We start from the raw sequence: 14306 nt of genomic DNA on the forward strand, positions 1-14306 counted from the left end.
TACTACTACTACTACCAGTACCACTACTACTACTACTACTACTACTACTACTACCAGTACCAACAAAACCACTACTACTACCAGTATCAACACTACTACTACCAGTATCAACACTACTACTACTACCAGTACCACTACCAGTATCAACACTACTACTACTACTACCAGTACCACCATTACTACTACCAGTACCACTACTACCAGTACCACTACTACCAGTACCACCACTACTACTACTACCAGTACCACCACTACCAGTACCACCACTACTACCAGTACCACCACTACTACTACTACTACTACCAGTACCACCACTACCAGTACCACCACTACCACTACTACTACCAGTACCACCAGTACCACTACTACTACCAGTACCACTACTACTACCACTACTACTACCAGTACCACTACTACTACTACTACCAGTACCATTACTACTACCAGTACTATTACTACCAGTACCACCACTACCACTACTACTACCAGTACCACCACTACTACTACCAGTACCACTACTACTACTACCAGTACCAACACTACCCCTACTACTACCAGTACCACTACTACTACTACTACTACCAGTACCAACACTACTATACAAAAGATAGTATTATTACTCTATGCTTGTCATCAATATACACTGAGTGTACAAAACATGAAGAACATGTTTTGTCATCAGAACAGCCTCAATTCGTTGGGATGGGCTCTACAAGGTGTAGAAAGTGTTCCACAGGGATGCTGGCCCATGTTGACTCAAGTTAGCTGGGTGACTTTTGGGTGGTGGACCATTTTTGATACACACAGGAAATGTGAAAAACCCAGCACCGTTGCAGTTCTTGACACAAACCGATGTGCCTGGCACCTACTATCATACCCTGTTCAAAGGCACTTAAATATTTTGTATTGCCCATTCACCCTCTGAATGGCACACACAATCCATGTCTCAATTGTTTCAAAGCTTAAAAAAACTTTAACCTCTCTCCTTCCTTTCATCTACACTGATTGAAGTGGATTTAACACGTGTCATCAATAAGGGATCATAGATTTTACCATGTATTCTCCTTGTCAGTCTATGACATGGAAAGGGCAGTCCTTAATCTTTTGTACACTCAGTATATGTATGAGTGAAACTGTGGAGAGGTACTAAGTAAGTGAAGAGCACTTATAACATCTATCACCATGTCCATCCCATTTCCTGTCAGCACCGTTATTTATGGGACATTTTGCCAACAAAATAATGGAATGTTATTTTCCCTGAGACGTCCAGTATGGCAGCTGTTTATCATCTTGTCTGCCAACCCCTCTGGCAGATCACGTCTCAGAATAGTCCTATATACAGTGCATTCGGAAAGTATTCAGACCCTTTGACTTATTCCACATTGTGTTACTTTACAGCAGTATTCAAAAATGGATTAAATTGTTTATTTTTACACACAATTAATCCATACACAATACCCCATAATGACAAAGCTAAAAACTGGTTTTTGAAATGTTGGAAAATTTACAAAAAAATACTAAAACTGAAATATCACATTTACATAAGTATTCAGACCCTTTACTCAGTACTTTGTTGAAGCACCTTTGGCAGCGATTGCAGCCTCAAGTCTTCTTGGGTATGATGCTACAAGCTCGGCACACCTGTATTTGTGGAGTTTCTCTCATTCTTCTCTGCAGATCCTCTCAAGCTCTGTCAGGTTGGATGGGGAGCGTCGCTGCACAGCTATTTTCTCAACTGTGGGACCTTATATAGACAGGTGTGTTCCTTTCCAAATCATGTCCAATCAATTGAATTTACCACAGGTGAACTCCAATCAAGTTGTAGAAACATTTCAAGGATGTTCCTGGAAACAGGATGTACCTGAGCTCAGTTTCGAGTCTCATAACGAATGGTCTGAATACTTATATAAATAAGGTATTTCTGTTTTTTTTATTTGCAAAAATGTGCAGAAATTTCTAAAAACCTGTTTTGGCTTTGTCATTATGGGGTATTGTGTGTTGATTGAAGAGGAAAAACATGTATTTAATCCATTTTAGAATAAGGCTGTAACGTCACAAAATGTGGAAAAACTCAAGGGGTCTGAATTCTTTACAAATGCACTGTAGAGGTAGCAAACTGATCCTGACTGGCTAGGGTCAAAGATTAGGTTCCAATTGTCATTCCAAAACAATAATGCTTCACTCTGAGATTGACCCGCTCTCTGGATTCCGTAATTCAGTTCAGTGCTATACTATTATGTGAGGTTATGTGACAGATTTTCAGCCCGATGCGATACATGACATGATGTTTTGACAGTTTTGAATTATTACAGGCCTTTCTTTAGAGATAGTAGCATGGTTTCAAAACGTGAACTACACTCTGAGTCTATTTTGTCTGTGAATAGGCGCAATCCAGTACTTTTCCTCTGTATACTGCCTTAGTAGCTGGTATTTTAGATGTAGCAGGATTTCTCCTCTATTTCCCATTACAGCTTAGGTCCAACTGTGTGGTGCTGAAATCTAGGACAATTCACTGCCTATCTCTCTATCTGTCGCTCTCTGTTTCTCTCTGTTCCTCTCTCTCTATATCTTCCTCTCTTACACGCACACATACACACTACACACACACTGCCGGATTGACGGATCTATGGGATCCATCTATATACAGTATCAGCCTATCTAATCTATATTCTGTCCTTTCCGTGCTGCCAAAGACTGAGCAAACCCTCTGATGTAATAGCTCCTCTTGCTCTGTGATTCAACGTGCCAAGCATTCTATAATATGCTGCTTATGTGTGGAATCAGCACATTTAGGCCCCTATAAGGATTCCAACCAATCTCAGTATCTCTGTTTGTATCACTCCTTTTCCAAACTCCCTAACCCCAAGCACACGCACACACACTCCCCTGTCCTCTTTGCCTTTATTGATCTCTGTGGGCTGGCATGTCAGTGAAATGCATAGGGTTGGATGGCTCAATAAGGCAACAGCAGAGAGAGTGTTGGATATCCCCACCCCCACAGCAACACACTGCTGCTGCTACTGCTGCTAAAGGTGCTGCTGCTACTGCTGCTAGAGGTGCTGCTGCTACTGCTGCTTCGGCTGATATAGGAGCTGCTGCTACTGCTGCTAGTGGGGCTGCGGATACTTCTGCTACTGCTGCTAGAGGTGCTGCTGCTACTGCTGCTACTGCTGTTAGTGGTGCTGCTGATACTTCTGCTACTGCTGCTAGAGGTGCTGCTGCTATTGCTGCTGCTGATACTTCTGCTACTGCTGCTAGTGGTGCTGCTGATACTTCTGCTAGAGGTGCTGCTGATACTGGTGCTGCTGCTACTTCTGCCGCCACAGTTAGAATGGAAACCTATTGAAACCTACTACTCTTCAGAACAGGCCTGGCAGTCTGACTGAAGCTCGGTGGGCATCTGCATCTTCTCTGGGCTGTATACTGCCAGGCCTATATACAGTGGGGCAAAACATTATTTAGTCAGCCACCAATTGTGCAAAGTCCGTGTTGCCCAGCAACAGCCCCAAAACATCACTGCTCTAGAGGAGATCTGCATGGAGGAATGGGCCAAAATACCAGCAACAGTGTGTGAAAACCTTGTGAAGACTTACAGAAATGTTTGACCTCTGTCATTGCCAACAAAGGGTATATAACAAAGTATTGAGATAAACTTTTGTTATTGACCAAATACTAATTTTCCACCATAATTTGCAAATAAATTAATTAAAAATCCTACAATGTGATTTTCTGGATTTTTTTTCTCATTTTGTCTGTCATAGTTGAAGTGTACCTATGATGAAAATTACAGGCCTCTCTCATCTTTTTAAGTGGGAGAACTTACACAATTGGTGGCTGATTAAATACTTTTTTGCCCCACTGTATATATTTTATACTTATATATTCTTATCCCATTCCTTTACTAGATTGTGTGTATTAGGTTTTGTTGTGGAATTGTTAGATATTAGGTTTTGTTGTGGTATTGTTAGATATTAGGTTTTGTTGTGGTATTGTTAGATATTACCTGTTAGATACTGCTGAAGCATAAGCATTTCACTAGACTCGCAATAACATCTGCTAACCATGTGTATGTGACCAATAACATTTGGTTTGTGTGTGTTTTTTGTATAATTTGTATATTTCTGTGTGTGTCTGTGTTGGAGAAGACAGACTGGTAGATGAAGATGGAAAAGCATACGATAGAATAGTGTACTATTTTCATATGAGAGACACTCCAGAGAAACTTCAAATCTACAGTATTCATTATGTAACACTTCAATGTGTCCGTAAATCAGTCAGTGTCTTTAAAATACTCCAAAACACTCTTCCTGTCACAGACAGCTGGCCGACATCTGGCCACACCCGCCTGATCAGTCAACAGCTGTGTGACATATGATGGATCAAACACAGGCCTCAATTGATAGGATACATTTATATTCCCACAGAGAAAGACAGTGACAGCAAGACAGACAGAGTGAAATTAGCCAGTGCCTTCCAGCTCTGCTCTGGCACATCTCGTATTTCTATCCAGGATCACTTCCTGTTCTCCAGCTCTCTGCTCCGCACCTTCACCCACTGTCTCTAACTCCAGCACAGACTCTCCAAAGGTAAAGAGAGAAATACAGAGGGAGAGAGAAAGAGAGAGAGAGATGGGGGGGTTGAGAATGTGTGAGTGTGTGTCTGTGTGTGAGTAGGAGTATGAGTGCTTCTCCCGCGTGTCTTTGAAAATGTTGTATTTTTACAGCTTTTGCTGACACAGCTGAAATAAACTCCTGACTGAAATAACGTGGGTTATGTCTGGCTGGAACAGAGTCCACATACACAGAGAAGTGACTTCTCCTCTCTTGAAAGTGTGATCAGGTCCATGACACAGCATATTATATTGTTGTTATAGTTTGCAGACACATTAACTAGAATAAGGCCGTAATGAAAGACTGGTGTGTTCCCGACCTGCAACAGCAGATTTTCTCAGTGAAGGAGGTCCAGCATAAAGAAAGTAGGGAAGGGATGGATGTCTCTCTCTCTCTCTCTCTCTCAGGAGAGGGCGGCATGGGTAAACTGAGTCTTTGGGGATCCATTGACTCCATGGGAATCTCCCCATTAGGACTTGTATCTCACTACAGTCATTAGTCAAGCATAGCTAGGCTAGGCTATAATGTCTGGTGCATCACACATGAACATGGATTATATACATAAATTAAATCCAATGTCACATCTAGCAGAGAAAAAATGCAGTATCTGTATAAACTTTGAACAAATGTGTGTTGATTAAATTAAAAGGTATTATGCGCACCTGAAATGTCAGTGACATTTTCCTTTCATTGACATTGACATAAAAAGCATGTCATGAATCATTTCACATCAAGCAAAACATGTTATAGGCAGGCCTATTTGAATCGTGTCATCCGTACAGTACGTAGCCGTTATAGACTCCATGGTGTTAATTAAACGTTCTCTTTGTGGGGGTGGGTGGATGGATGCACGTTCATCTGTGGTTTGCCTGAACAGTTTCCCACGGGCTATGTGCCCTTACAGCTCGAGCAGGAAGTCGGAAAACCTATTTCATTTCAGAATGAAGCTACAGTAAGTAGTTTCATCGGTTAACTCGGGCGCAGTAGAAAATTCTGCATTGTGGAGGCATCTCTCGGTCGAGTTAATAATCAGGGAGCATATTATTTAATTTCCCCACAGCCATGAAAACAGCTAACATTTGGAAAGAAACGCACCCGAAAACACTTTCCGTCGTTTTCATGCACAGCTTGTTTACATTAAGGCCTAGTATGTAATGCATTTAGCCTACAATAATCTTCTAAGAATCTTTAGTTTTCTATGGACTCTGCAACTCACATGTCAAAACGAAATCGATGGAGGTTTTCATCCGGAGTGCTGCGAGATGCGTTAGAACAGCAGTACAGGCGGCAGCACAAATGGTTAAACGCGGAAAGATCAGAGACGCGGACACATCACAGCAACCCTGATTTGATTATGCGCCAAAACATAATTTATTATAGTGTATTTAACAATGTGCGTTGTTCTGCTTTTAGGCTGAACTTGGCTGTTTGTATATTCCTTCCAATCGAGATTGCATTACTTTTTCCAAGTTTACTCAACCTGTAATCAAATGATGGCTCTCATTTTGATATACAGTGGGCTCCAAAATTACTGGCACCCCTGACTGGCAATGCACAAACAATGCTTAAACAAATATAAACAATATAATTATAGAGATAAACTCAAAATACCAACATGTGAGAAATACTGTACTTGAATAATGTTTCAATGGAACCAAACAAAATAATTGAGTGATTTAATTAAAAATCAATGTCCTCCAAATCAAGGTTTCACAATTAATGGCACCCTTAAAGATTATTGTAAATAATATCTACCAAAATTAAACCACAAATTAAATTCCACTTATTTAAGTTGATCTAAGTCTTAAGGAACTATATTGAGCCATGACATCACTTCCGGTTTCACTAGAGTATAAAAATGAGGTAACACACACATGCAATATCCCTTTGTCATCCAACACCATGAAGAAAACAAAAGAACTAGCAGTTCAAAAGAGACAGATGGTCATAAACCTTCATAAATCTGGTAATGGCTACAGGAAGATCCACAAACAATTGAGTAAACCACTGAGCACTGTCAGGGCAATTATTAGAACATTCAAAAGATATGGAACAGTTAAAAACCTCACGGGTAGAGGACGCAAATGCATTTTGTTCCCCAGGATAGGAAGGAGGATGGTGAGAGAAGCAACAAAATCCCCAAGAATCACTGTGAAAGAATTGCAGGCCTTGGTGGCGTCTTGGGGTCACCAGGTTTCAAAAAGCACCATCAGACGCCACCTCCACATCCACAGGCTCTTTGGAAGGGTTGCGAGATGAAAGCCCCAAGACACAGACGCAAGCGCTTGGAGTTTGTCAAACGTAATTTAAATTATGACTGGAAGGTGCTCTGGTCAGATGAGACCAAAATTGAACGTTTTGGTCAGATGTTTGGCGTCAAAACAGAGATGTATACAAGGAGAGGCACCTCATACCCACGGTGAAATATGGAGGGGGGTCAGTGATGTTTTGGGGCTGTTTTAATTCCAGTTCCAGAGGCACTGGTTAAGATTGATGGCATAATGAATTCTACCAAGTATCAGGCAATTTTGGCTGACAATCTGGTTGCCTCTGCCAGAAGGCTGGGACTTGGCCTTAGGTGGACTTTCCAACAAGACAATGACCCGAAACATACCTCAAGATCCACACAGAAATGGTTCTGTGACAACAAAATCAATGTTCTGCCATGGTCATCTCAGTCGCCGGACCTCAATCCAAACGAATACCTGTGGGCTGAGTGGAAGAGGGCAGTTGATAAGCGCAAACCCAAGAATGTGAAGGATTTTGAAAGGATCTACATAGAGGAATGGTCCAAAATCCCTCCAAATGTGTTCCTTAACCTTGTCAAACATTACAGGAAAAGACTCCATGCTGTTATCCTTGCCAGAGGTGGTGGCACTAGGTACTAAATGAGGAGTGCCAATAATTATGAAACCTTGATTTTGGTTAAATGTATTTTGTATTAAATAATTGAATGATTTTGGTTGGTTCCATTGAAACATTAATAAAGTACAGCATTTCTCACATGTTGGTATTTTGAGTTTCTCTCTATAATATTTTTTTAAAATATTTGTTTAAGTATTGTTTGTGCATTGCCAGTCAGGGGTGCCAGTCATTTTGGAGACCACTGTAATAGGCAGCATACAGGCGCATAACTTGCGGTGGGGGACAGGGGGTTCGTGATCATAATAAATTAAATGCTTTTAAATAAGAGTGCTTTGACTACTTCTGGAAGTTTGTTTACACAAAGGCTGTTCCGCAGTGTTTACTATCCAGCAGCAACTTCTTTTTGCTTTATAGTATTTCATCCCATGATCAAAGAGCTCCTCATGGATTAACTATAAACCAATGAAGCGCTCTTCTGCTGTGCCACTATATTGTGAGCGGTATTTCTCAAAATGACTGATAATTGGTAACGGTTATATTAGGTAAAATTATGTGAGTTCAAAGTCAAATTTGGTAGTATTATAAACTTTGAAACAACTGGTTTCTAGAAGGCTACAGAATTAGAGAAGGGCTGTTTCTCTGAACCTCAAGCAGTAGGCTCAAGCAAGCCTGTTTCATGTACATGTCCCTCAAATACCTCGTACCTGCACAATACCTCGTACCTGCACATTGATCTGGTACTGGTACTCTCTGTATAAAGCTCCATTCTTGTGTATCTTCATTGATATCTAATGTGTTACTATTTGTATTACTATATTTAAACTCTGCCTAGTTGGAAAGGGTTCTTAAGCAAGCATTCCATGGAAAAGTCTACACCAGTTGTATTCCGCTCATGTGACAAATACAATTTGATTTGATTTTGATTATCTCCCCAGTCAGAGGCAGCATGCCTGTCTCACATACTCTGACCATCAGCAGCAGCAACCCATCCTCCATATTTATGTTTAGAAAACACATTTGAAGGCCAACATGTTTTGGGGGAAAGCACTCATCATGTTAATGCAACCTAATAATCACCCTAAGAATGCTTCAGAACCACCTTTACATTTGATTTCAACTGAAAAAAGAAATTGGCCCACCTTAGTTTTCATTGATGGGGATGATTGTGACATTGCACAGCGGTTCAATGGTTTATTTCTCCTTTATAATATTTTTCAGCAGATACTGTTCCCCCATGATGAAAGGGTTTAGGAAGCACTGATCTAGCTAATGATTAGCACAAATACAGATGGGCAACCCTATGGTTCAGCCACTATGCTCCATCAGTTGGGCTACAGGTGATCATGCTTATATGTTGTTAGCCTCATTTTTGGAGGGGGAAATGATCTTTTAATGGCCTTACCATCATTTTATTTTCATTTATTTTGGAGTAGAAAAGACACCAGAGCTGTGTTCAGGACAAATTGTTTTAATGCAACGTTCAATTAAAGGGCAACAGTGATGTTCTGAACAACCAGTTGACAAACCGGGAAGGGGGTTGGGCTGTGGGTTCAAAATACACCGCTGCCCTTCAAATATGTCACTCATTACTTCAAGCCACACCCACCAAACAGAGCAAACGTAGGCTACCTCGAAGTCTACCCCTGAACCCCCAGGGTGTTGACCCTGGAACCAATTGACCTGGACCCCCCAATATGCAACACAAAGCCCTCGACCGCATAGTGTGTACAATTCATAACATAGGATATTCAAACTGAAGTAAGGATGGCAAAAAGTGTGTTTGGATGAACTCTTCAATGAATTATTAACATTTTTATATTTCATCAAGTCAGCACTTGCAGATCAGATTTGAGTGTTTTTGTGTGAGAGAGAGACACAGAGCAATGTGCATGGGACAGAACAGGAGACACACTACAGCAGTGTTGTAAGATAGGTTTGGACTGTAAGCAGGTGCTACTTTCGTAATGTGTGTGTCATCTTCTGAAACAGGAGCATCATGTGACTATGGGAATGTTTGATGTCACTCTGCTTGCAAGACAACCATAGAAGAGCTGGCTAGAACAGACACAGACAGACTGCAATCCAGGACAGACTACAGCTAGCGAAACTGCTAGAGAAATGGCAACATTCAAAATGAGCTGCAGTTTAAAAGCTAAATCTCTCAGTAAGCTTAAATCGACTACGGATGTTATCCGGTTAAGGGATTTAGTTTTTGAGAGGCGATGATGTGCCCCAGTCTTAGATTTGTCCATTTAAGGATTATTTAACTCATAGAAACATCCTAAAAAATTGAATTATGATTTGAACGTTAATTCCCCTCAAAAAATTGAATTGGGACATCACAAACGTTTGTTCACATCATGTTCATCATTTTGAGGAACTGCTCTTGGTGTCTCTTTGGTCTCATTAACATAATCGGTTTCAACAGCAAAAAGATTACCTCAGTAACTTAGATAACACACCTTGCCCAAGGATACAATCACCTAAATCGCCTGGCCATCTACAAAATTAGGCCCCTCCTCATCTCTACAGGGCACAAACCATTTCTAAACAACCATGATGGTTCAGTATGTAGGTCAGGGGTCAAATCATACAGGCTACTGCACTGTAATATTGACTCATATCCAGAAACAACTGTCAGGACAGTTTCCTGTAGCTCCCAGTACAGTGAGTTTGCTTTACTCCCAATCACAGATGTGCTAATCAGCAATCAAGGTGGAGTGTCAACAACCATCAAAAACACTACATGACATGTAGTAACTTCTCTTTTACAGGCACTGTTGTAGTGTTCTCCTTAGATAGCTCCTTGGATGGGTTCCTCATTCCATGGCCATTGACAGTATACCATTTCTAACTCCTCCGGAGAGCAAAGACAATGCTACTGTAACCTCTCTGTATCTTTGTCTCCCCCTCTCTGTCACTTTCTTCTGTGATTATGATGTAGCAGCCAGATAAGCGCTCACTGCTCAAGTAAGTAAACAACATTAGCAGAGTCAGCCAGCCAATCAGAGTGAGCAACACTGAGTCCCCTGTGACACTCAGCCCTGCTGCATGTCTGTGTGCGTTCCCACAGCAACTTGCTGTACAGAGACAGAGGCGCCACTGCTGTAATGCAGTGGAACGAGGTAGACAGATATAAATATAGAGAAAAACAACTGCTCCGGGCATAGATCCTTCTCCTGAGGAGTGGTATGATAAGCAGGGTGTGAGCAAAGTTCGGGGGTAGAATGCAAGACTTTCTTATTGTCAATGTTAGATGGTGTAATCAACTGATAGCAATTGTTGTTGGGCATAAAATACTGAAGCCTTCAGACAGGAAGAGTATTTTGGAGTATTTTAAAGACACTGACTGATTTACGGACACATTGAAGTGTTACATAATGAATACTGTAGATTTGAAGTTTCTCTGGAGTGTCTCTCATATGAAAATAGTACACTATTCTATCGTAGGCTTTTCCATCTTCATCTACCAGTCTGTCTTCTCCAACCCCCTTTCTTTATCTTATGCCTCATACTCATTTCATTATAACAAAGCCTCGCTGGCCTGGTGCTCACTTCAGAGCTGACACTGTAACTGTTATCATTGTGGATATTGTCTGTGTCATATCTATTCTGCATATTCTGTCCTCATTAGCCTCCTCTCCTGACTCAGCCAGTGTTCATTGGACTGTTGGTTGGGTGCATAGTTGTGTAAGGTTCTGGTGCTAGAGAGTTATATAACTTTAACAATGCACTCTTAGATAAAAGGGTTCCATAAGGGTTCCTCGTTGTCTCCATAGGGTAACACTTTTTGGTTCCAGGTAGAACACTTTTTGGTTCTATGTAGAACCCTCTGTGAAAATGGTTCTACTATTTTTAACAAGGATACCCATTGAGACCAAGGGAGCCCTGCATTTTACAATTTCACACATTTTATGAATATAAAATACAAGAGAATTCAAAATCAAATTAGAGGAAAAAAAACTTACATGTAGAACACAGGAGTTTGGTGGCACCTTAATTGGGGAGGACGGTCTCGTGGTGATGGCTGGTTTCTATTTGTTTGATGCCATTCGTTCCATTCCAGCCATCATTATGAGCCATCCTCCCCTCAGCAGCCTCCACTGATGTAGAACCTTTTTGGCTTCTCCATGGAACCCAAAAGGATTCTTCAAAGGGTTCTCCTATGGGGACAATCCATTGGACAACCCTTTTAGGTTCTAGATAGAACCTTCTATTCTAAGACTATGATGTTGCACCAGGAAGTTTCACCAGAAGAAATCAAAATATTCTACAGACCGTCATGCCCTTTGACTGTGTGATTGTTTTAAGTACCGTTGCCTTGCTAAAGGAAGTGTTTTGATAAATATATCAGAATGGATCTGAAATCCACCTTAGTAGAGAGAGAGTGTGTGTGAATTTGAGGTAGAGTAAGGACTTCCAGACTCTCATCAATGTCAGCTTCAAGGTGTGTATTTATGGCCTCCCAGCCAGGTTTACCATGATTCTGTCTGTCTGCTTGTTCCCTATGCTTTGGGGGTGACCTGAAATCTCTCTCTCAGGCTGCATGCGGAGTCCGGTGGCCTTAATTTGGGCCTCGGAATGTCTCTCCCACTGCAGCACGAGCAGGGGAGACGGATCTGCTTTCCCAATTGACAGATGGACGGAGAAAGAGATTAGAGAGTGTCTGAGAGATAGGAGAAGAATGAAGCAGGATACATTTAGATTATGTGTGTGTGTGGTGGAGGGGGGTGGGGTGGGGACACCTACCACCTAGGTTTCCCGAATACTGTCAAATCACTCTGAAGAATGGGCCTGCTGGTCTGTATCTCAAAATCCATATGTTGATGCTTTACACAGAGGGTACTCACCCATTAAACATGTCTCAGTCTGGGTCTGGGACTGGGTCTTACCTCCATCAGAGTAGGTCTCAGTGCCGTATCCGTCCTGAAGACCGTTGTTCCAGGTCCCCTCGTACTTCCCGCTGGTGCCGGTGCTCTCCCTGAGGCCGTAGCGTCCCTTAAATCCACTTGTCCACTCCCCCTTATACACCCACTTGCCCTTGTTCTCCATTCCAATCCCATGGCGCTTGCCCTGCGCCCAGGTGCCCTGGTAGGTGTTCCCACTGGGCCATGTGTACACCCCCACCACCTCAAAGCCATGGCTCCAGGACCCTGAGTACTCGCCTTGGCCCTTCGGCCCAGTACAGATGCCATGGCCGTGGGCTTTGCCTTCCTCCCACCCCCCACAGTATGACCCCCCATCATCAAAGTTGAACCTGCCCCCAGTGGACATGCATGAAATAGGTTTTGGCAAATCCCCCAAATCTCAAAAAAAGAAAACAAACTAAAAACAGATATGGAGGTGGGGTTAGTGATGATGATGAGGTGTGGGGGGGAGGAAGACACCCAAACAAATCCCCCGGGTTGACTTAAAGAGAAAAATAAAAAGAGGAAAAAGCAAAATAGACCCCCAGAGTGTAGGGTCCCTCCTGTCAGGCCAGGGAGGAGCAGCGGGAACCTCTTCAAACCATTATCCTGGAGGTTTGGTTCACTTTCACTCCCGGTCCAATCTCCTACAGCTGCAGCTCACAGAAGGGGGAAGGCCCACGCCAGCCATGCGTCCTCCCTGCCAACACAAACGCAGCAAACTCCTTTTCTTTGGGGTTTAGGTTCAGGCCCCCTCCCTCCACGCAGGGCCCCACTGCCGGCACACTCCCAGATACTTGTGCCTCCTCCTCTCTGGGGCTTTTAGCTTTAATTCTCCCTAGCAGCTGAAGACCACCAGGCTCCACCTAGAAACCTGGGATCCCACACAGCCACTGGCCAGATCCAACAGCATTTACAGCGTTACAGGTCCATCTCTTTTGGCTAGCTCAGCTTGTCGTTTGTACTCAACCCACCCAACATGCTCCTGCCACACAGTGCAACACAGAAATAGAGAGAGAGAAAGAAAAGAGGGATTCAGCTTGGTTCTCTCCTGATGCCTCTGCTAGTGAACAGCAATGCAGTCTCTTCCCATATGCGCACACACATATGCACACTCTCACCGACAGCAAGTGCGCACACGGACCATGAAAATAAACAAGTGATCTGATTATTTTCCTCCTCTCCTTTCCCTTTCCCTCTCTCTTTTTTAATCCACGTCCTTAAGTGGTTTAGCGATACTGATGCTTTTATTCTTGCTCCCTTGCCGGTGAGAAATCCAGATTTATTTATCCTTTTCCTTTGATTCAATACATCATGCTCTTTTATGTATCACAGCCTGCATTCTGTTGTCATCTCATTTCCCCCTTTCTCCTTATGGTTGGGTCTCTCTCTCTCTTCGGTGTCTCTCAAATCTCCTCATTAGAGGAGGACTGTTCCAACTAGCCAACACCCCCTCCCCCTCACATGCGTGCTCCTGTTTTTAAAGAGACAGAGGCAGCATAAGATCCAAGCCTCTCTCTCCTCTCTCTTTTGCTGCCCTGAAAAGCAGAGATTGCATGCTCCTGTTTTTAAAGAGACAGAGGCAGCATAAGATCCAAGCCTCTCTCTCCTCTCTCTTTTGCTGCCCTGAAAAGCAGAGATTGCATGCTCCTGTTTTTAAAGAGACAGAGGCAGCTTAAGATCCAAGCCTCTGTCTCCTCTCTCTTTTGCTGCCCTGAAAAGTAGAGATGTTATTTTATTTGCTTTCTTAATCCTTTAGCTCCTTTGACCTCTCCATCTCTGGTCTGTGAATAAAAACGTGATTCATCAACATGTACGCAAATTATAAGGTAATAGATAGAGACGGCTAAATCTGTTTATACGATAGTTTATTAGACAGCATTCGTACTTGTGGTAAGATTGTATTCACCACAATTCTGTTTCA

General features: G+C 42.4%; 1 protein-coding gene across 2 annotated transcripts in view; it reads right to left on the reverse strand.

The window, feature by feature from the left end:
• jph3b (junctophilin 3b) overlaps nucleotides 1-13772 on the reverse strand; it is a 46159-nt gene extending 32387 nt beyond the window's left edge. For both annotated transcript variants that reach the window (XM_029668298.2, XM_029668297.2), the window contains exon 1: nucleotides 12368-13772. In XM_029668298.2, the coding sequence (XP_029524158.1) occupies nucleotides 12368-12749 (382 nt within the window). In that variant the 5' untranslated portion in view covers nucleotides 12750-13772. The remainder of the gene's footprint in view (nucleotides 1-12367) is intronic.
• Between the last annotated feature and the right edge of the window lie 534 nt (nucleotides 13773-14306).

Source organism: Oncorhynchus nerka, linkage group LG9a, assembly GCF_034236695.1.
Source record: "Oncorhynchus nerka isolate Pitt River linkage group LG9a, Oner_Uvic_2.0, whole genome shotgun sequence".
NCBI lineage: Eukaryota > Metazoa > Chordata > Actinopteri > Salmoniformes > Salmonidae > Oncorhynchus > Oncorhynchus nerka.